This window comes from Colletotrichum scovillei (genome assembly GCF_011075155.1).
Source record: "Colletotrichum scovillei strain TJNH1 chromosome Unknown Contig00009, whole genome shotgun sequence".
Taxonomy (NCBI): Eukaryota; Fungi; Ascomycota; class Sordariomycetes; order Glomerellales; family Glomerellaceae; genus Colletotrichum; species Colletotrichum scovillei.
Window position 1 is genome coordinate 1,844,708 of NW_023336267.1, and position 19,965 is coordinate 1,864,672.

The window sequence follows — 19,965 nt, forward strand, 5'->3', positions numbered from 1 at the left end:
GGCAAAGTGATTCCTCTGCCTGCTTGGCAACTGAATAGACGGAATTACCAGGCGAGGTCCAGGTGACTTAGCCCATCTCTTCCCCCGTGTGGCGGTGCCCTCCAATACCTAAACATCAACTTCAACCCTCGGGTCGTGATGCTCACACATACCAAAGGGCGAAAGTGAGAGGGCCAACAACCAAGCCCTCTGCGCCAAGGCCAGCCCATTTCCCCCATCCCGCTCCGTTTCCAGAGAACCACTTCTCCCGGGCGAAGGCGTCGACCTTTGGGGATTGCGAAGACACCTGTGGCGCAGCTTATCTCGGGTTCTTGGCATTGTCACTTCCCGGCGCAAATCCATCAACTCACAGACGTACAAATCCACAGAGGTCAGTTGAAGTTGTTTGCTGAGTCTCCGTGCCATAAGAGAGAAGTGCCATCAAAAAGCTTCATCAAAAAAGGGCCTTTCCTTTGGGCGTCTATCCCATCTAGACATAAGCACGCTAGCACAGGCAAAACTCCTGGTTCCTCTCAAGTATACAATTTCTCCAAGTGCTGTAACAAGCAAGATCAACAACTACAGGTAACGTGAGAAAACCTACCTCATGGCAGGCCTCTCTCGTCCCGTCTTCTCTCTCCAAAGAGGTAGGCCGCCTCCATGCAGTAGGCGCCACCTCCGCTAGCCATCCGCCGCTCGCTGCCGTAGCAGATGACGACCGCATCCAGAATGCCACTGAGAATACCTTCCATGGCGCCCATGACCGAAAATCCAATAAAACTGGCTACTATGCCAACCACGTATGCATACGCCGAGCCCCGTACTCCCATCCCGTCCGGCAGAGCGATAGAGAGCTGCTTCGCCGTCATGACCCATCCTGCAAAACCGAGTCCCGTCGCCATGATGAACCGTGTCGCATACAAAAGCATCTTTGCGAGCCGATAAGGAAGTAAAGGGGAGTGACTGGACCGCCGTGTGCTGAACACGTGCGGTGTCAGGGTTGTCGTAGGGCGTTGCGGGGACAAGAAGTCCATCTGGCTAAGGCCGCGAGCCGCCGTATGAAGGTTCTGTGAGTGAATCGCTCCGTAGGTGATGGTGAGAGGGTTCGTGAGCGCTGCGATGGGCGTCGGAATCCACATGGCGGCAATATGCTGCAGAATATTAGCCAACCTGCGTGGCAGCACGAGCAGCGGCGCCCGAATTAGCAGCGCAATCAACGTCGACTCGCAGATGCTGCCAAAGATGGTCGTCGTCGCGTGATTAAGCGCAGCCGTGACAATTTCAGCCGACGTTGGGGCCGGCGCCGCGTTGCGGTGGAAGTACCATTGGGATACTGTCGCTGCTGTAGTCGCCCGTTGCACCGCGTTGATGACTCCAATCGTCCACATGTACATCAACACGAACCAGATACCCAGCCACCAACTGGACACGCTGATGATGAACCTGGCAAGTCTTCTGGAGAAGTATCCTCCCAAGAAGATTCTCGAGAACATCCACATCCAGACCCAGGTCCACGTTACTATGATTGCAAGACAGCTGAAACCCAAGATGAGGAGTGCCGTGTTTGCTGCAAGAATTCTCGTGGAGAACTCCAATATCTCAATCGCCTGACGGATGGCGTTGCGGCCCTGCCAAGCCATATACACCCAGACACAAGCTGCTATGCCAGGGACAAGAGCAGCCCACCGCATCGCTCGATCTTGGAAGCTGGTCCCATGTGATCTGCCTTCATAGCTAGAAATGAAGGGGTATAGTGTGAATGAAAACATGATGATGGGTACTGCAACGAGAGTCACCATTGCCAGTGGCCTGGCAAAGGATCGAAGCGCCGCGAGCCACACAAAGGATACCAGGATCGAAATGAGAGTATCCACAGCGAGCATGTGAAAGGATGCTTGTAATGTTGTATAGACGGTGTCACCCCATCCTTTCTTGGGCGTGCCTGTGTGTAGCCAGACAAGCACAAATGTAGACACCAGACCGGCAAGCGCAATAAGGAAGATCCAGGCAAAGAACGGGTCGTACTTGAAGAGTTCTCCTTCGATCAGGGGAACAGTGGCAGGCAGAGCCTCATCGTCGGAGCTGGTCCGGCGGGCTTCGTCAAAGTCATCTTCCCGAGTAGCTTCCCTCCTCAGTGGGAACTTGCGGTCTCCGGACTTGGATTGGAATTTCTGGAAGGCGGGCGGGCTCGAGTCCGTAGCCGCCTCGTTCAGCAGCGATGCAGATGGGTCATCGTCGTCCATGATCTGGGAATCTAGCCCGATGTCGACCATTTTGGGATTCGTATCTGACTCCCGGTCGGAAGTTTCTCGCGGGACATCCTCCGACTCTTCGTCTATGACATCCCTTCCACGATTCCGTCCACTGAAGCTCCTCGTACCGTTCCAACTGCTGCGAATACCTCTCCGTAGCCCGCGATCCTGGTATCTTCGGCCCGGTGTTTCGCTGCTCTGTTCCAACGAGCCGCGGCTAGCGTCTGGTTCCGTCTCGGAGCTCTCTGCCATCTTGCTCGCGGCGGCCACGCGCCGAGACATGTGGAGGGCGGCCATATCCGCAGCCTCGCGATCCCTCTCGTCTTCTTCGTCCTCCTCCATGTACTCGTCGAGCGTGCTGTGGAATAGCGGTGCATCCTGGGCGGCGGACATGCGGGAAGCAAAGCCCATTTGACCATAACGCGAACCGCCCGTCTGGTAAGGGTTTCCTCCGTAGCCTCTACCTAGGAAAGAGCGTCCGCCATTTCGGGGAGGGCCCCGCGATGACCAGTCGTTCGGTTGTCGTGGTGGGTTCTCGTTGCCTTGATCTTGGCCCGCAAAGTTGGACAGTCGGGACTGTGATTGCGCCAGAAACCTGGACGCATCTGGGGGCGAGTTAGTTGGTTGACCGCCATCGCTGGGCGTCGCCGAGGATGGTTCTGCAGCGGTGTATGAGACTTACATTCCGAGAACATGGTGCTACCGATAGCGAGGACCTTGTCCCCTCAAAAAAAGAGTTCGCGTGCTCTTGGGAGGTGGCAGAACAGGAACGCGGGACGACGGGGCAAATAAGTGTCGGGCTGGTGAAGGTCCTATGAATGATGATGCCGGACAGAGAGCAAACGGCTGGAATGTTTGGGTGCCGGCGGCGGCGGTGGACACTAATGGTATACGCAAACAGAACGTTGGAAAGAGACGGGTCGACGGCAGTTCCTGCAGATGGCCTATTCTAGGACCGGAGGAAAAGCCACCTTTGAGATAAGGTAAGGACAATAATTCTGATCAAGCCCGGAGAGCTCGTGAGAAGGGCATCTGCACCGGGTTCTGGGAAAAGATATGAATCAAAGGTCATGCGGTACGGACGAAGAGGTGAAAGGTGCCTAGGCCGGTGAGTGACTGATGGAAGTGGACCGGGCCAGTGAGGGAACTAGTGTAGGTGGGAAAGTACATGGATGGCCGGGGGGTTGCCTTCTGGGATGCCCGTGGAAATCCCACCACCTAAGGTACCTTAGGTAACCCAAGGCTTTACCCGCCTGTTGCTGTTAGGCAGCGCGGACGCTGATGCAGCCTAAGCAGTGGCACACAGATGGCACACGACACCCGCGACACCGCCCACACGACAATGACAAGGTACCTTTTACCTGGGAACCCTTCCTGCCGGGTACCTACCTCACTAACAACCCAGCCATTCACAACGTCGACACCCGTGGAGGCAGGCAAAGCAGGGGAACGTGGGAGCCACCCACGGGCTGCGGCCGGCACTCATCGGACTTATCGTGGTGGGCGATAAGGCGGTAAGTTGGCGGATGCATTGCAGCATTGCAGCATTGAGGGCCCGGGTTGCCTGAGATGGCATGGCTGCGGGTTGGCGGGTTGGCGGGTTGGCGGGTTGGCGGGCTCCTCCCAGTTCCATGTTCGCCTCGAAATAGGAACTCCGAGAAGCGCATAGGTATTCATACTCCATACAGCATGAACCCAAGGGAAAACCTACATGAGCTGGAGCACGTCTTTTAACTTGTTGCATCTTGTTTCTTCTTCCTCTAATGCAGTTAAGTTATCTGGCACCTGCTTCTCGGTTCTTCTGCCCGCCGTCTTCCATTCTGTTCCTACCCTATGTGTACTGTAAGATTCCAAAGACTCTTCAACAGCTGCTTCCTGCATGGCACTGACATGTCCTGGCGCAAGACCAGCAACTAAGAAGGCACTTGGCCCGAATTAACCCCAGTCCCGAGTCATTCAGTCCTGAGTAAGTCAGTCATGTCCCCAACCATCGTCAACTGACAATCACCACAGCTGGCCGCTGTTATTTGTTGCTGCTGCTGCTACTGCTACCTTACCTAAGGTACCTAGGTATTGGTACCTTACTCTGCGAGTCTGCGCAAACAAGCGGCTCGCCTTATCGCTAAGCACTTGCGTCACTGATAACACCATGCCAAATCCCTGCCGCCCTTTCCCTGGTCATCGGTCCTGTTTAAACTGGGGCTCTGTCGTCTTCTCAGGTCTAGCCTGTGACAGGGGGAGGGGACGCCATCTTAAACACTGACCAGCGTGATGCAACTCGCCATTTCTTGCAGAGCAGCACATTTCCATCTCCGATTCCACCTCTCAGAGATCCTTTAGAAAGCAGTTCGCACAACCCAACCCCAAACGTCATCTTCCACTTGGATAAGGGAGAGGTCGCCATCAAAGTCATCCCCTGGGTCCAAACATCATTTCTCGGGAACCACGCGGACACCGAACATTGAGAACAGACGACATCCCTTCTCTTGCCAACCGTTTCCCAAACATCCCACCCAACTCGCCCGTCTCCCTCAATCGGAGCCGACGCAACCCCCCCTCCCAGTGTCCAGTGTCCACCCCTTGTCAGACGTGAACTTCTGAACACGTGCTCCGATAACCGACAGCTGTTTGAAGCTTTCCAACATCAGATCAACCGACAACCACCAACAACACCACCACTGCACTGCCAAACCACAACCATACACGGTCCCCTTCCATTCCACCACTTCGAAACCATCCGTCACCAGCAGAAACAGTCTCGCGGGCCAGCCGAGAGAGAGGCAATCGAAAAAAGAAAAGGCACAGCTATCTATCTGCCTGGAAGCGAAAAACCACAGACCTCTGCATCGAACCTCGCTCACACGCACGCACTTCCTCCTCCCCCTCCTCCCACCTCACGCGAAGCCACAGGCCGCAAAGGGCCATGTCGTCTCCACCATGGGACTACATCGCTAAACTCGTCTGCATCGGCGACTCGGGCTGCGGCAAATCCTCCCTCACCATCCGCCTCTGCGAAGGCCGCTTCTCCCCGCACCACGACGTGACAATCGGCGTCGAGTTCGGCTCCCGCATCGTCCCCGTCGGCCCCCCCAACACCCTCCCTCCCCCTCCCCCGGCCCCGGAACCAAAGACGAACCCGGACGGCAGCGCATCCTCCGCCGGCCTCCCCGAACCCCCGCGTATTTCGGCCACCGCCGCAGACCAAGGCCCCCAGAAGCACATGAAGCTCTCCCTCTGGGACACCGCCGGCCAGGAAACCTACAAATCCGTCACGCGCTCCTACTTCCGCGGCGCCAGCGGCGCCCTCCTCGTCTTCGACCTCAGCCGCAAGCAGACCTTCCAGCACGTGACCGACTGGCTCAACGACCTGCGCCAGATCGCCGAGCCCGACATCGTCGTCATCCTCGTCGGCAACAAGGCCGACCTCACCCAGGGCGAGGACGGCGACGGCAACAACAAGCGCGAGGTCACCAAGGACGAGGCCGAGGAGTGGGCCAAGAGGAACGGCGTCTTCGAGTACGTCGAGACAAGCGCGAAGAGCGGCGAGAACGTCGAAAAGGCGTTTATGCGCGTCGCCGAGAGGATATACAATAACATCCAGGCCGGGAAATACGACCTCAACGACAGAAGGTCTGGCGTCAAGGGGCCGAGTGCGGGGGCCAATAAGCAAGTGAGGATAGGGGGCGACAACAATAAGAGCTCCGCCGGCGGCTGTTGTTAAATGTGCCGCGAAACGAATCTAAAAAACAAAAAGCATACACGAGAAGGACAGTGATACCCAGAGGACCATTAGCAACAGTTTTTTCTTCTTCCTTCTTTTACATTCAGCAACCCCCTTTGTACTACTACTCTTTTTTGTAATTATAATGTATGGTCAATGGGCTGGTCAACTCACGATGAGAGAAAGAAATAGTAGGAACAAGGAACAGATTTCATATTGCATTATGTACGGAAGTTGTTATCCCGTCAACTTTGGCTTTCCCCAAAGCTCGAAAGGCCCCCATCGTGCCACCGTTTTTATCGCCCATATCCTTACAGAGAGAGAAAGAGTTGGGTAGAAAGCCGAGTCGTAAAAAACCTCGGCCGTTCAAGTACATGATTCCCCGTGGAGGAATCGTTCTAATACAATCTTTGGTTTGACTCTTTGTCAGGTTTAGTCAGAGATTCTCCAGCTGTCGAACCACTTCAAGTAGCTATACTGCTTGTTGTTGCCCGTCATGCCGAAGCAAATGGGGCTGAACAGAATGTAGAGACCAATGATGGTCGCGTAAAGGACGCCGTAGACTCCGTACTGGAAGACCTGGTTCTTGTTGCGGAGGAACCAATCGGCCAAGAAGCCAAAAGTAAGGATGGCGAAGTACAGCGCAGGGTAGTAGTGGTGAACGTAGGTGACACGGGCCATGACGACGAAGGGGAGGTAGTGAAGGAACCAGCCAGCTACGGGGTACAGTCCGGCGTAGTGGATCTGGTCAATCTCCTTGGAGTTCAGGTCGTTGTAGCCGCGTTGCCAGCGGATCAAGTACCAGACGACGACGAGCCCGAAGATACCCAGGCCGGCGGTAGAGCCCCAGTAGACCAGAGGGTTGCCGAGGAGGAAGTACTTGACAATGTTGTCATCCCAACCACACATGCGCAGACCGACATTGAGAATGGGCCACTGCCACCATTGCGAGGCCAGGTCGTCTTGTTTATCGGGGTCGGGCACAAGGGCGTTGTTGGAGGTCATCATGGCAACGTTGAGGTGGATGAAGTCGTGGAGGAAGGGGGACTTGTAAGAACCAGGGTCACCAGGGGGAACTATGCCAGTTAGCAAGCTGAACAAGACAGACAGAGTTCATAGCTTCAACTTACGCTTCTCGTTCCAGTGGGCCTCGACGTTCCAGTGGGTGTACGAGTCTCTGGGGTTGTTGGTCTTGGTGCAGGTCACCTCAATCTGCTTGAAACCCCACTGAGGCAGGTTCACGTTGCCAGCGCCTCAATCTGCTTGAAACCCCACTGAGGCAGGTTCACGTTGCCAGCGCGTAGGTAGCAGCCAAGGACCGGGTGTCTCAAGCGGAATGCCGTCGTCAGAGTGCGGATTCTGCTGCGATCACGGGAGGCGACATCACGAACGACCTCGACAGTCCAGTGGTCCTTGTCGTCACCAATAGTCAAGTTGCCGTAGCTGGAAACTTCCTTATCGGACTTGGTCATAGGAGCAGCGATCTCGTGGGAGTGAAGGTTGCGGCCGGTCTGGGCGTGGATGAGACGGATCGTCTCGCCGTCGCCAATGAATCGGGGAGGGGCTTCGGCGTCGTAGTCCGCGTCTGCACGGTTAGGGTAGAAGAACCAGTCGTTGTTGGCGTCCTTGTGGTGGTAGCAGGTGACCTGCTGCTGACCAGAGCCCTCGGGGTAGGTCTGGACGTGGGAGTGCAACAGGCCACCACCGTATCCCATGTTCTTGATGGTCGCGCGCGATCCGTAGGCGATTTCCAAGGGGCTGTTCTTGCCGACCTCGGTGCCCTTCAAGTTTGCCTGGAACAAAGAGCTCATTTGCGCATCACCGGGACCAGTGTGGTCCAGAATGGCAAAGTGGAGGGCGAAAGAGAGCATGTAGACCAGGAACGGGACGATGATGAGACCAACGACGCGGGTGACAACGTGGGCGCCCAGTGTGGTGACGGGCATCTTGGTGTTGCCGAACTTGGTCCAGAGATCCTCAATGGTGTACAGGCCGACGAGGGAGGTGACGAAGAGACCGACGAGCTTGACACTGCACACGCAGCCAATGCTGAGGCCAGTCATGAACAGCCAGAAGAACCACTCGGGCTCGAAAGCATCGTTGCGCTGGTTGTGGAACTTGGCCCAGCAGAGAACAGTGGCGACAGTACCGAAAAGCAGCATCGAGTCGAGGAGAATGAAGCGGCTGATGGTGGTGTACGAGTTCTCGCAGAGAACCATGAGAGTGACAAGCCAGACAGCGGGACGTCTGAGGTTCAGCTCGCGGGCAGTGTAGTAGGCCATGGGGATGCAGAGAATACCGAAGAGGGCGTTGAAAGCTCTCATGAAGGTGTAGTCGACATCCTCGGGGTATTTTTCTCCAGACTTGACTCATGAAGGTGTAGTCGACATCCTCGGGGTATTTTTCTCCAGACTTGAATTCGAAAGATCCGTTGTAGCCAGCGAGAACACCGGAGAGGCCAACGAGCATCTTGCCCAAGGGCGGGTGAACGTCGAAGTAGTATTCATGCTTGATGTAGTGAGATCCGAACTTTCCAAAGTGGGCCTCGTCCCAGGTAACGATGTCGCTGATGCCAATCCTCCAGAGTCGGGTGAAGATGGCGACGGCCGTGAAGATGATGGGGGCGATAATCGGCTCCCATTGATCGAGGAAGGAGCTCTGCTGAGGAAAAACATGAACATCAGTCCCCGAACAGGAGCACAAAAGCTAGTGGTATGGTAGAGAGAGAGAGAGGCGCTTACCTTCTTGACAAGCTTCTTCTTGTCGTCGATTTCAGGGGCAGCCGTTATGGGGACGGACTGGCCCTGGGGGACGGCTCGTCGTCTGACGCCATCGCCCACGTCCGCGCCGGACGCGACAATGGGCTTTTCGGTAGCCATGGCTGTTGGTGAGACCAGTCAGCAAACGGAAAGGCGGCGTATGGAATGGGCTGGGCGGGAGTAGAGACTGACTCTCGAAATGGGATGACCGAATGCGTTGGTGAAGGCAGGCTTCAAGGGGGTGTGCGCAGGAAGAGTGGAAGTCAAGCTCCAGGAACAGGAGCTCTGAGCTCCTGGTTAGTGATCGGACGAGTCAAGACTCAAAAAAAAATGCCCGGGAGCAAGAAAAAGTGGGAGAATTGAAGAAGGTGAAGAGAGGCCGCGCAAAAAGAGAATCAGCGGGTTTCTCTTGAGGCACAAGTGTTCCGCAAACCAAACCAGCTCATGAAAAAGAAGGTGAGGTCAGTCAGCTGGGGGGGGAGGAAGGAGAGAGAAAGGGAAAGCTGAGAAAAATTACCTAGAATTACCAGGGAATCATGCAATTAATATGGAGGTGCCCTTTGGCCAGGTGGGAATTTTTTGGTGAGGTCTGAACTAAATCGGGAGGAGCTGGGAGCTGGGATCCTGGGTAGGAGAGAGCACCCTTCGACCCTTTGGAACCCCCTTGCGGCAACACGAAATAAATGCCACCTATGCACCAACAGACACGGTATCCCTCCCTTTCCACTCCGACCACACTTTACGCGAATCTCGTACCTATGCACCAACAGACACGGTATCCCTCCCTTTCCACTCCGACCACACTTTACGCGAATCTCGTCCCTAGCAAGCTGGGTTCAATGGCCGTGATCTATTGGCTCAGCTGCCCTCAAGCGGCCTTAAGTGGCCTCAAAGCGGATTTCTTACGCCGCATACCTTGGGCAGGCCGCGCAGGTCCTCTCGATGGAATGGTCTGAATGGCCCGGGAAGGACCCCAAATAGCCCCTCCGTTACCCCCTGCCCCCACAGGCTACCTTACCTTACAGCTAGCTGCCTACCCCTGAGGTCCTACGGATGGGATCCCCACGCGGCTCTCGCTCTCGACGATCAATGTCAATGTCGATGGAACCTGGAATCCCACTCCTTGCACTCACCTTACTACGTACGTGTCGCTATATTCGGTTCTGGCATCGTGACATTCAAGACTACGAATATATCATACCTATTCCCAACTCCCTTGCAAGGTACCACTCACGATCATACCTTATATATACCTTACCTTACATACGGATACAGAGCAGCATCCTCATCTTCAGCCTAGCATCCAAAGCATCGGGAGCAATACAGCTTGGACGCACCTGCAGCCACCTTATGAGGCGTTCAGTTTCTTCCACAACTACTATGCTAGCGCCATAGCAAAGACCAGACGACACGACACATTTCATCCACTTTTTTTCTTTCCATGGACAAACACACAGGCCACAACTACGAAAGATGCAAACCGCACAATGTCTTGTCTTCATGACAGCTGTGGCTCAGTCGTGGTTTCTGACTGCGCTAACCCTTCCGGGCCGCGCAATAAGCCCCCGCGTTCGGAGCTAACCGGAAATGCCAGTGCGCATCTTCCATTCAATCCCATCGGCCTACGGATAGACGTACCTTAAGGTAGAGACCATCGGCCGCCGTGTGGACTCGATCTCGGCGATTCGGGGAGTCGACGGTGGTGGAGGCCTGCGCCGTGCAGATTGCCCGCAGATGCGGTGGTTCTCCAGCGAGGTAGAACAGCCTCCGGAGAGCATAGTTGCACGGGACGAAGGAGTACTCTCACCGGCTGCCAAAACCGAATGAGAAAGTGCTTGTTACTTCTTCTGTCTTGTATGACGGAGCGCAAAGCCTTTACTGGCATCAGTTACCTTCTTCTGTCTTGTATGACGGAGCGCAAAGCCTTTACTGGCATCAGTTACCTGCTTGCCTACATACTTCTCACCCAAAGAAGTAAAGGCCGGGAAGACCTGATTTGTCGCCGGGAGTCCGCCATCGCGGTGTTTCTTCAGAGAAGGGGAAAAAAGAAAAGGGGGTCACTGCTTCTGCCCACCTCTCTCTCACGGTTCACCTCAGACACTGGACCAGTCACCAATCTAACTCACCATCGCCTGGGCGCGGCCCATATGCCCCGCCGAGTCAAGCCTCTCTCTCACTCTGCAGCATGCTGAAGCCCGCATGCGGAAACGCCAGACAGCTGCATCACATGTCTTTTTTCGTCCCTACTCTCTCGTTCACTCCGTACGGTTACCCCCCTCCTTGGCTGGTCCCGGTCTGATCCATAACACATTGTCGGCACAGACAATCGTTGCTAACAATCGCCCCATTGCGGTGCAAATGTACATGTCCCAGATACTCTCTGACACCTGATTTGGACTCAGAGCAAGCCTCAGGTTTCTCTTTCCAAAAGAAAACCCCCACTGCGTCCACCATTCTGGATCTGAACCGTCTCCGCCGACGCCGCCGACGAGAAAGAGCGGATTGCATTAGGGGTCTCGCCCGTCTTATGTCATCGCTCCTGCATCCAATCGTCCGGTCCCGTACCACATCTAGCACCACCGACCACCACCACACTACTACAACCACCACCACCACCACCACTCCGACCACCATTACCACCGCTACTTCAAATATCCTTCCCGCGGTGCCCCGACCATCCAATCCTCGCCTCCCCTCCCCTCGATCTTGTCGCCCTGGATGTAGCAGACCTCCCCTGCTGCGCGTCACCTTCTACAAATCCGGCTCGGTCCCCCGACTCACATCTCCGCCGATACCTCCTACCTCTCAATGTCGTCTCTGGTGTCCGACTTCCTCATCAACCCGGTCCTCCGACAAGCTCGACGCTTTTCAGAGATCTCGAGATCAACCTTTGTCTCCGAACGAGACTCTTCGTCCGACCCTGTCGCCGTCCCGAGCGACGTGAATAGTCCCGCAACTCGGCATGCGATTGTTGCGCCACCCGAACCCACTCCGGCACGATCACTCGACATTGCGACACTACCGCCGACCGTCGACGACGAGCAACCTCAGTCTCCGGCTCCCCTAGTTCAGAGCCCCCCATCATACACGATGGCCGCGATGCCACCTACAACACGGGAATCTCTGCCCGCCGACGATGGCATGGGTGCGATGCGAAAGCGTCTACTCGACATCCAGTCACAAGATATCGCAGCAGACGACAAGGCCCGACTTATGCATGAGGCTCTGATGGAGGGTTACCGCAAATCTCGAGACACTCCCCGCCAAGGTAATGCGCCGGCAGCCAGCGTGATAGCAGCAGGGGAAGCATGGGAACAGTCAGTCCCGATTGCACCTCTCGAGTCGTTAAAGTTCTGGCAACATGCGATAGGAGAGCCGTCCTCGCCAGAAAAGTTTATTCTTACCGCCGATGATGTTCGGCCGACGTACGCGGCTGCAAAGCTTGCTACAAGAGAAGAGCCCGAGGGTGCTGTGATTCTTGGCTGCCAACATTACCGCCGCAATGTCAAGCTGCAGTGCTCGACTTGCGCCAAGTGGTATACTTGTCGTTTTTGCCATGACGCAGTCGAGGATCACACTCTTGTCAGGAAGGAAACCAAGAACATGCTCTGCATGCTCTGCGCCACGCCTCAGAAAGCATCAGACGTTTGCGTGAACTGCGGGGAGACTGCAGCCCGTTACTACTGCAACATGTGCAAATTGTGGGATGACCATCCATCCAATCCCATTTACCATTGTAACGACTGCGGTATTTGCCGACGAGGAAGAGGCATCGGGAAAGACTTCTTCCATTGCAAGGTAATTGAATAATCTGAAGCTAGAGCGTTTCTTTGACGTCCGCTAACATGTGCTTTAGAAATGTTGCGCATGCATCTCGATATCTATTCAACAGTCACACAAATGTATCGAGCGCTCAACGGACTGTGACTGTCCTATTTGCGGAGAGTACATGTTTACATCTCCCAAGCCAGTCGTGTTTATGGGGTGTGGTCACAGCATTCACCAGAAGTGCTACGACGAGCACATGCTGAGATCATACAAATGTCCCATCTGCAACAAGAGTTTGCTCAACATGCAGAGCCAATTCCGCCAATTAGAGCTGGCTATACTTGCCCAGCCAATGCCCCCTGAATTCAGGGACACCCGCGCCACAATCTTGTGTAACGACTGTAGCGGGAAGAGTTCCGTCCCTTACCACTGGCTCGGTCTCAAGTGCGCGATTTGCACTTCTTACAACACGGTAGAAATTCAGATCAGCGGCGGAAGAGAAGAGACGCACGCGACACACGCCAATCACGTGCCCGTCACGCCGGCAGCAGTCACGCCGGCTCTTTTATCTCCTGCGCTTCCTACCCCCGTAACGACACAAGCAGCGGCTGCTCCGGCAGGAATGGACATACCGCAGGTCGGCAGGCGACGACATTCGTCTCATGCTGGTCCCGAGGCACGTCATCTAATGTTGGATCGCTTTGCCAGGTCAGCCTCGCCAGCAGTCACACCTGGTATGCCACCATCAAACGCACCAAATGCTGCCATTGAGGAAGAAGAAGACGAATCAGAGAATGACATTCTCAATTTATGGGGACGAGGCCATGGTGACTCGGACAGCGATACCATGTCGACAGACATGGACGAAGAAGACTCGGAGGGAGAGGATGATGACGATGATGATGACTATGAGAACGAGATCATGCTCATCGGACATCGGTAACCTCGGCTACGATGCAATCATGATTTAAACGATGAGGCGCATCTGCAAGAGACGGATATAAGATTGGCGTACTGGGTTTTTGCGATGATTGCATGGTTTGGACATATGGGTCGTCAAGGTCATCGTGGGCATATTACTAGCTGGTTGGGTAAGGGTTAGTCGGCGTTCTTAGGATAGCAGAGTTTGTCAGCCTCGGATGGCACTGCTGGGTTGTTTCTTATAGCCCTCGGAAACTGGGCCTTATTTACGTTTCCATAATAGACAAAACTTGAAAATGATAAGCTATGCAAAATGCCTGAAACGCCTCCTGTCCATGAATCATCCTCCTCCTTGCCCATTGTCGTAACTTTCATAGCAGACTCTCCCATCTCAATACAACACGCTTATTGACGCCTCCGCGATGCAATTTGGGCGTCGACCTCCTGGGATTCCTTTCTGAGCTCCTTCACGACGGTCTGTCAAGAAGTTAGTGTCACATCTACTTCGGGTTCGATGGGTCAGGTGTATTATCCTTACGGCAAGGGCCTCTGGGTTAACGCCATTCTCGATCATGGAAATGCAGATCGACAGCGTGCGGCGGTCCAGGTGGCAGTTCTTTTCACATGGTCATGTTAGCATGGAGTGCGATTTTGAGAGGGTGGTGGCAGGCGGGCGTCGCAACTGACGAGGATGGTAGAGATCTCATGCAAGATGTCAACAGCCTGCTGGGCCGCGGCTTGCTTCCCGCTTCGGTCGTCGGCGGGCATTTTCGTATAATTCTTATTGCTGATTGCGAGGTTGTATGAGTGAGATGAAGGTCATTGAATGGACGTCGCTTTGTTTAACGGGAGCGGGGCCAATCAACTTCAGTGAGTAACGACAGCCTCTGAGGTGCTTGAGGTGGGTGTCTTAGTTGGACTCCGTACAGAGTAAGGTAGAGAGTCGGCAGGGGCCGAAGTTGCCCATTAGGAAAACGCGTCTGAAGAGTGGCCCCGACGCGCCGGGCGAACTAATGGCAGGGGTTGACTGGGCTAAAGTGGGCAACTACCGGAAATGGGGCCCATCTTTTTTTGTGTGAAGCCGCGACTGACCGAACTTTTTCACCTTCTTAGTCCGCTCAGTCTTATTCTTCCGTCGCTAGGTTGTCTCACTCTTTGCTTTATCGTCATGACCTCGAATTTGCTGCAACAGTCAGCTCATGTTTTCTGACGGCTGCGTACCTCATTGTTGTTGTTTCCATACTACTATCTAGGCACCTCTCCACGCATGACCACGAATCGTTCATAGCCCGCCAGGCTTTTCCATCTCTCTTCGCATGATGAAGCACACCCCACCGCTCTCTCACGATATGCCCAGTTTCCCACGAATACACTACTTAGACTTACGGGAAACGAACGGGTCTAATGGCTGACCCACGGGAAGAGACCAGCCGTTTATATGGCCCCCCAAAAATCACTATTATTCCTCATGAAGGAATTGAAGATGGACCACCTCAACTGCATTTGAGCCGGGTGCCAGGTCAAGGTGAGCGGGTGCATCGGGCCGGATATAGCTTCTCACATTTGCTGACCTTAGAATAGCCCAAGCCCTTCGGATCATACAGGCTCCTGAGACCCTTTACCCTGCCTCTCGCTCTACGGAGCTGGCGCCTTCTACAACACTTTGGGATTCCCAGCGAGTGCAAAGACGATGGCTCTTCAACGCTCACCCAGAGGCTTTCGCGGGCAGCTCCGAGGCTGCCAGCTTTCTGTACGAAGGACTCGCTCAGCTCATGCGCCCTGATGCCGCGCCGACGACTCAGCCACTTATGACAATCAGTCAGATGGCAGATGTCACCAACCACACGCGGGTCGTGCCCGTCCCCGTACTGGCCACGGCTGCCGGCGAATCGGGTGAGCTCCTCCGTCTGTCCAAGATTGAGGAGACAAACTGGCAATGGGGCGAGAACGAGAGCCCAACGCTTCGCATGTTGAGCATCGACCACCACGACAAGGAAGAATCTGTCTTGTGGTCGAGCGATGGAGCCCCGATTCTGCAGATCAAGCCTGCGCTGAGCTTGGTACGGTTCGAGCCCACGAGGTGGCTGTTGGTGCAGAAACGGACTTCGACTACCATCCTTCAGCCGGATTACCACAAGATTCCTGTTTCGGAACGCCCGTCGGGGATTGACCAGGCTATCGAGCGCCCATCTCGAATCAATCCGAGACCCGTCCTCACCATCTCCTCGGAGCAGACTGGAGGGTTTGCGCATTCTGATGTGTCTTTCAGCTATGGCTCGCAGAAAAAGCCGCCTCAGCTGGCCATTATAGACGAGTGCGGTTACTACAGTGTCTGGGATGTCAAGGGGAGAGACATGGTGGGATCCAGCGGCTTGCGTCCAAAGCTCCGCTATTGTGGCCACATTCACTTGGGTGTTACGGAGCAGCTCCCCGACGAGGACTCGCCGGCTTTCCGCGCAGAGCCGCATGGCGTGATGTGGATTGGCGCGGCCGGCCCGGGTGTTGATCTTTGGGATGTGCCCGAAGGGCAGGATGTCGACGCAGGAAACGACCTAGCTGCCCTGACGTCGAGGTCCAAGAAGCTCGTCATCTGGAATCGCGCAAAATTCGAGGTTGTTGATATCAAAGATTCGACATTTCGAAAGAGCTTGGTCATACTCAAAACGGACGAGCCAGACTACATTCTCGACGTGAAACCAAACCCGTTGAACAGGAGTCAGATCTTCATCCTCACGAGCTCGGGTTTCTTTTGGATCGAGACGTCGTCTTCAGGGACGACAGCCAACAAGACAGGCGGACTCTCCATTCTGCAATCCTTTGCACACCTCAGGAGCTCAGATGCCGACGCTCTCAGGCTCACCGTGCATCACGGCGGTTCTGAGGCAGGAAACGAGAAATGCACAGTTTTTATTTACTCTGACAGATCACCAGAGGTAGATGTATACTGGTTCTACGCGCCTGAAGACACGGGATTGCCACAGTTTGAGCACCATATTATGAAGCTCACGGGCGATACGACGAAGCTTCAGACTCTTTGTCCAGTGCCGGCTTTTCTGAGAAACCCCTCTCCTACAGTGGCAAAGGGCCCAGGCTTGGAGTACCTCAATCATGACATACGATTTCAGCAGTTATTCGTTCTTGGCAGGGACCTCAGCTTGAACCAGAGCCTCTTTGCGATCTCGGCCGGCCCTGATCTCGATGTGGTGGCTCCCGATAGCAGTCGCGAGTGGTCGAGAGACGGGCGCAGACAGGCGCATAACAAGAGGCGACGACAGTTCCTGCAGCATTTTGAAGGCACTTTTGTCGTTCCCGATGGCCTGGGTGATATGGATGAGCTGGTGCAGCGCCGCGCCAATCGGTACCAGGAGCTCATGGAGAGTGGGCAGGCAGGAGAGGAAGCACAGCTTAAGCAGCGGTGGCCCAGGGGTCTGAACCTGGACCAGCTCATATCTCGCGTCAATGTTTCGATCGAGTCGGTCATCATGGCATCGGAGCAAGCTACCATTGAGGGGCCTCTGTCTGTATTCGAGGCCATACGGGAAGCAGCCGTCAACTGTCTCGAGACCGAGGGCGGGTACATCCCGTTGCACACCTTGTAAGTTTGGATCTTCCCATCACGTCTTCCATGCACTCATCAGTGTCAGGCACGAATACGAAAATACCTTTGAGGCACCTCCTGTATCCCACGAGGCGGTAGCAGCATGGGACTCTCGCTTCCAGGAGATGATGAACGCGCAGACCGATCGTGTCATTGCACAACCTCTCACAACGCAATTTTTGCACGGCTTGGAAACTTTGTCACCCCTCGCAGACATCCGCGACCAGCTCGAGGAGACGTGGAGTCCAGTGGGCCTCCCGCCTAGAGCACAGCAATCACGGAATGTCGTGCTAGCAGAGACGGCCGAAGCCATCGCCAGATCCCTCTTCGGTGTGGCCGTACTCGACGCGAACCTCCCGACCAGAGAAGACGAGTCCCCTACCTGGGTTCCCGAACCTCCACCACTACCAGTCCGGCAGCCGAGCCAGCGGTCGAGTCAGCGCTTCTCATCGTCGCCTGCCAAGCGAAGCCAACTATCGTCCAGCCAGCGACTCTCGCTCTCCCCTACCAAACTAAGCCAGCCCCTCAGCCAGAGAATCTCTCTATCGCCAACCAAACGCGTCCAAGCCCTCGGCCACCGCCTATCCTTCTCCCCTTCCAAAGGCGCCCGCTCCCAGCCGTTTGACAACGTTCCCCCCTCATCATTCCCCTTTCCCTCCTCGGGGCCCCTATTCTCCCAGTCCTCCGACGCTGCCCCCTCCTCGAGCTTCCCCGACGCCGCACCACCAACACCAACAACACCCGCACCCACCACAATCGCAACCACGGCTCTCCAGCGCCTGAGTATGCTCGCCGAAGATATCAACACCGCAGAACCCCCCGCCCGCCAACACAAAGTCCTCGCCTACTGGCCCACAGCCCGCGGCGTCAGCACAGAAGGCTACGTCTCCTCCGTCCTCGCCTCCTCCACAAAGCACATGGACGTCCTCAACGAGCGCCGTCACCGCGCCGAATCGCGCCGCCGCAAGCGCAAGTCGCAGTTCCTCGGCGCGTCGTCGCAGCACGGGTGGGGAACGAGCGAGATGGACGACGTCTTCGAGTCATTCGGGCCTGGGCCCGGGCCCGCGACGAAGACGAAGATGCAGACGGCGACGAACACCGGGTTGGAGTTTGCGCCTGCGCTGCCGCCGGCAACGCAGCCTCTTCCCAAGCTGGCACCGCCCATTATCGGCTCGAGCCAGCTTCCGCCCGTGCCGTCTTCGCAGGCTATCTTCTCGTCGCAGATGCCGCTCGTCATGTCGCAGCCCATGGCTGGGAGGCACGGGATGCGGTCGCCGGGGAAGAAGAAGAAGAGAAAATCTGGTTTCTAAGGGGACCTGTGATATGGGAACAAATGATCCACCTTGGATCACTGTATTGGAGATTTTCGCCTGTGTCTTTCATACATGCTACGGTCGTGTCGGAGATATACCATAATACCCCCCTTTTTTTTTTTTTTGAGATGATGAGCTGTTCCTCAGCTCGATGCAAATTACTATCAATAAACCCCGTTTGAGCCCTCTCACTTTTTGGCTTCATCTCGCAACCCGTGGTCCTGCCCCAAGAGGGAAACAGCTTACTGCCGCCCCCCAATCCCGCTCCCAACATCGTTCACCCCCGTGCCCTTGACCTTGTGATCGCTAGGATTCGCCGCCGCCTCGTACAGGATATTCGCCGGCGCCCGCCCCAGCTGCATCCACTCGCCCTTGAACCCCAGATACGACACCCTCGTCTCGTCCTCGTCGCCGTCGCCAAAGTTGTCCTCGAAGAAGAGCGTCAGGCGCTGGACGCGCCCGAAGAGGCTCCGCTTGACGGGGATCTCCTGGACCTGCCCCGTGCGCGAGAGCTCGAATTCCTGCGCGGGGTGGGCGTCTTCGGCGGAGGCGAAATCGAGGTCGTCGCGGTTGATGAAGAGTTTGAGGGTGCGCGGGGCGGAGGGGGAGTCGGAGGTGCGGAGGAGGAGGGCGTGGAGTTTTACTTGGCCGGTGAAGCTTGGGTTTGTTAGTTGTGTTTGGCGGATGAGGTGTTGGTGATGGGTTTCATGTGTGTGTATGTATACGTAACGAATAATATGGATGGAAAGAGTGAGATATGAAATGTAAAGCATGACATATCACATTCTCTCATGTTCATGATAGACCCAAACACATTCGATGAGACAAGACCAGATGGGAGTCGAATACATGAATAAAACAGCCTTTCACTCACGGAACGTTAACCAGCAACTGCTCATCACAGTCGCTCACGACCTCGGGCTCGGCGTCCAGCCTCTCGGCCCACGTCTTCTTGACGACGGCCCGCGCGCTGCCGATGGCCGCCTCGTTGAGGGCCGTCACCTCGTCAAAGTTGATGTGACCGTAGAGCGAGTGCTGCAGCGCGGGCGTGATGTCGTCCGAGTGGTCGTGCTCGTCGTGACCGTGGCCGCCGTGGCTGTGGTCGTGGTGTTCGTCGTGGCAGTGGGACATTGTGTGCGGTCTTTACTATCTTGTTCTCGTTTGTGTCTCTTAAGTGTTTTAGTGGTTTGCTGATGAGACTGGTGGTGACGATGGTGGGGGTGTTTTGGAGGGGTCGTTTGGCACTGGTGAGGGGTTCCTCCTTTCCGGTGGGTAGTTTGGGTGATGGATATTATAATGCGTGGTAGCTAGGTAAGACCTTCCCTCTGTGGTGATCTCTCGTTGCGCAAAGACCGTTTGGGTATCAAGGATGCGAAATGAAGAAGTGATGAAGATGAGTCGTTCTACGTTTGCTTAATGATGCTGCGGATGATGGAGTGCAGTGAACAAACGGCCCCACTTCGAGCTAGAAGGTTCCGGCGCCGGGTCCGTGATTGGCTCTAAGCCCACCTCCGCTGGACGTCGAGGTCCGTTGCGGCGCCGTTGGTGAAGAAAGTTTTTACCAAGATAGGTGGTTTCAGTTCATAGGAATTATTTCTTTATGTTGATGATTAAACGCTTTGAATGTGTGGAATGGAATACCCGGCCGTTCGTG

At 55.4% G+C, this 19,965-nt stretch overlaps 7 protein-coding genes across 7 annotated transcripts; 3 read left to right on the top strand and 4 right to left on the bottom strand.

Moving 5' to 3' along the window:
* Positions 1-417: 417 nt before the first annotated feature.
* Positions 418-3,375, bottom strand: HER10_EVM0010630 (uncharacterized protein). Its single transcript, XM_035480083.1, has 2 exons — positions 2,914-3,375; positions 418-2,836 (listed from the first exon to the last, which is right to left on the bottom strand). The coding sequence occupies exons 1-2, from the start codon at positions 2,924-2,926 to the stop codon at positions 585-587; spliced, it is 2,265 nt and encodes a 754-aa protein (XP_035330012.1). The 5' UTR covers positions 2,927-3,375; the 3' UTR covers positions 418-584.
* A 1,779-nt stretch (positions 3,376-5,154) lies between these two features.
* On the top strand, positions 5,155-5,952 carry HER10_EVM0007868 (uncharacterized protein; the record flags this gene model as incomplete). Its single annotated transcript, XM_035477409.1, has 1 exon — positions 5,155-5,952. One exon carries the CDS (start codon positions 5,155-5,157, stop codon positions 5,950-5,952), a length of 798 nt encoding a protein of 265 aa, XP_035329659.1.
* A 432-nt stretch (positions 5,953-6,384) lies between these two features.
* HER10_EVM0004903 (dolichyl-phosphate-mannose-protein mannosyltransferase) lies at positions 6,385-8,831 on the bottom strand (the record flags this gene model as incomplete). Its single annotated transcript, XM_035474531.1, has 5 exons — positions 6,385-7,028; positions 7,083-7,179; positions 7,242-8,269; positions 8,322-8,613; positions 8,694-8,831. 5 exons carry the CDS (start codon positions 8,829-8,831, stop codon positions 6,385-6,387), a joined length of 2,199 nt encoding a protein of 732 aa, XP_035329276.1.
* Positions 8,832-10,623: 1,792 nt separating this feature from the next.
* On the top strand, positions 10,624-13,709 carry HER10_EVM0003976 (CHY zinc finger). Its single transcript, XM_035473636.1, has 2 exons — positions 10,624-12,509; positions 12,568-13,709. The coding sequence occupies exons 1-2, from the start codon at positions 11,520-11,522 to the stop codon at positions 13,420-13,422; spliced, it is 1,845 nt and encodes a 614-aa protein (XP_035329157.1). The 5' UTR covers positions 10,624-11,519; the 3' UTR covers positions 13,423-13,709.
* A 22-nt stretch (positions 13,710-13,731) lies between these two features.
* HER10_EVM0003958 (mitotic-spindle organizing protein 1) lies at positions 13,732-14,464 on the bottom strand. The gene is made up of 3 exons (XM_035473619.1): positions 14,088-14,464; positions 13,939-14,016; positions 13,732-13,877 (listed from the first exon to the last, which is right to left on the bottom strand). Exons 1-3 carry the CDS (start codon positions 14,166-14,168, stop codon positions 13,806-13,808), a joined length of 231 nt encoding a protein of 76 aa, XP_035329155.1. The 5' UTR covers positions 14,169-14,464; the 3' UTR covers positions 13,732-13,805.
* A 77-nt stretch (positions 14,465-14,541) lies between these two features.
* HER10_EVM0001943 (uncharacterized protein) lies at positions 14,542-18,308 on the top strand (the record flags this gene model as incomplete). Its single annotated transcript, XM_035471675.1, has 3 exons — positions 14,542-14,925; positions 14,982-16,995; positions 17,045-18,308. Exons 1-3 carry the CDS (start codon positions 14,805-14,807, stop codon positions 18,306-18,308), a joined length of 3,399 nt encoding a protein of 1,132 aa, XP_035328926.1. The 5' UTR covers positions 14,542-14,804.
* HER10_EVM0003588 (uncharacterized protein) lies at positions 18,043-19,709 on the bottom strand. Its single transcript, XM_035473260.1, has 2 exons — positions 19,186-19,709; positions 18,043-18,968 (listed from the first exon to the last, which is right to left on the bottom strand). The coding sequence occupies exons 1-2, from the start codon at positions 19,440-19,442 to the stop codon at positions 18,554-18,556; spliced, it is 672 nt and encodes a 223-aa protein (XP_035329107.1). The 5' UTR covers positions 19,443-19,709; the 3' UTR covers positions 18,043-18,553.
* Positions 19,710-19,965: the final 256 nt, after the last annotated feature.

What these genes read in the sequence shown, in the direction of transcription:
- HER10_EVM0003976 (XM_035473636.1), top strand. Translation starts at nt 11,520, where the DNA reads ATGTCGTCTCTGGTGTCCGACTTCCTCATCAACCCGGTCCTCCGACAA. An exon ending in AAGACTTCTTCCATTGCAAG is followed by an intron (nt 12,510 to 12,567) that starts GTAATTGAATAA and finishes CATGTGCTTTAG; the next exon opens with AAATGTTGCGCATGCATCTC.
- HER10_EVM0003958 (XM_035473619.1), bottom strand. Translation starts at nt 14,168, where the DNA reads ATGCCCGCCGACGACCGAAGCGGGAAGCAAGCCGCGGCCCAGCAGGCT. An exon ending in ATGAGATCTCTACCATCCTC is followed by an intron (nt 14,017 to 14,087) that starts GTCAGTTGCGAC and finishes CCATGTGAAAAG; the next exon opens with AACTGCCACCTGGACCGCCG. An exon ending in TTAACCCAGAGGCCCTTGCC is followed by an intron (nt 13,878 to 13,938) that starts GTAAGGATAATA and finishes ACTTCTTGACAG; the next exon opens with ACCGTCGTGAAGGAGCTCAG.
- HER10_EVM0003588 (XM_035473260.1), bottom strand. Translation starts at nt 19,442, where the DNA reads ATGTCCCACTGCCACGACGAACACCACGACCACAGCCACGGCGGCCAC. An exon ending in CAGTTGCTGGTTAACGTTCC is followed by an intron (nt 18,969 to 19,185) that starts GTGAGTGAAAGG and finishes AACAAACCCAAG; the next exon opens with CTTCACCGGCCAAGTAAAAC.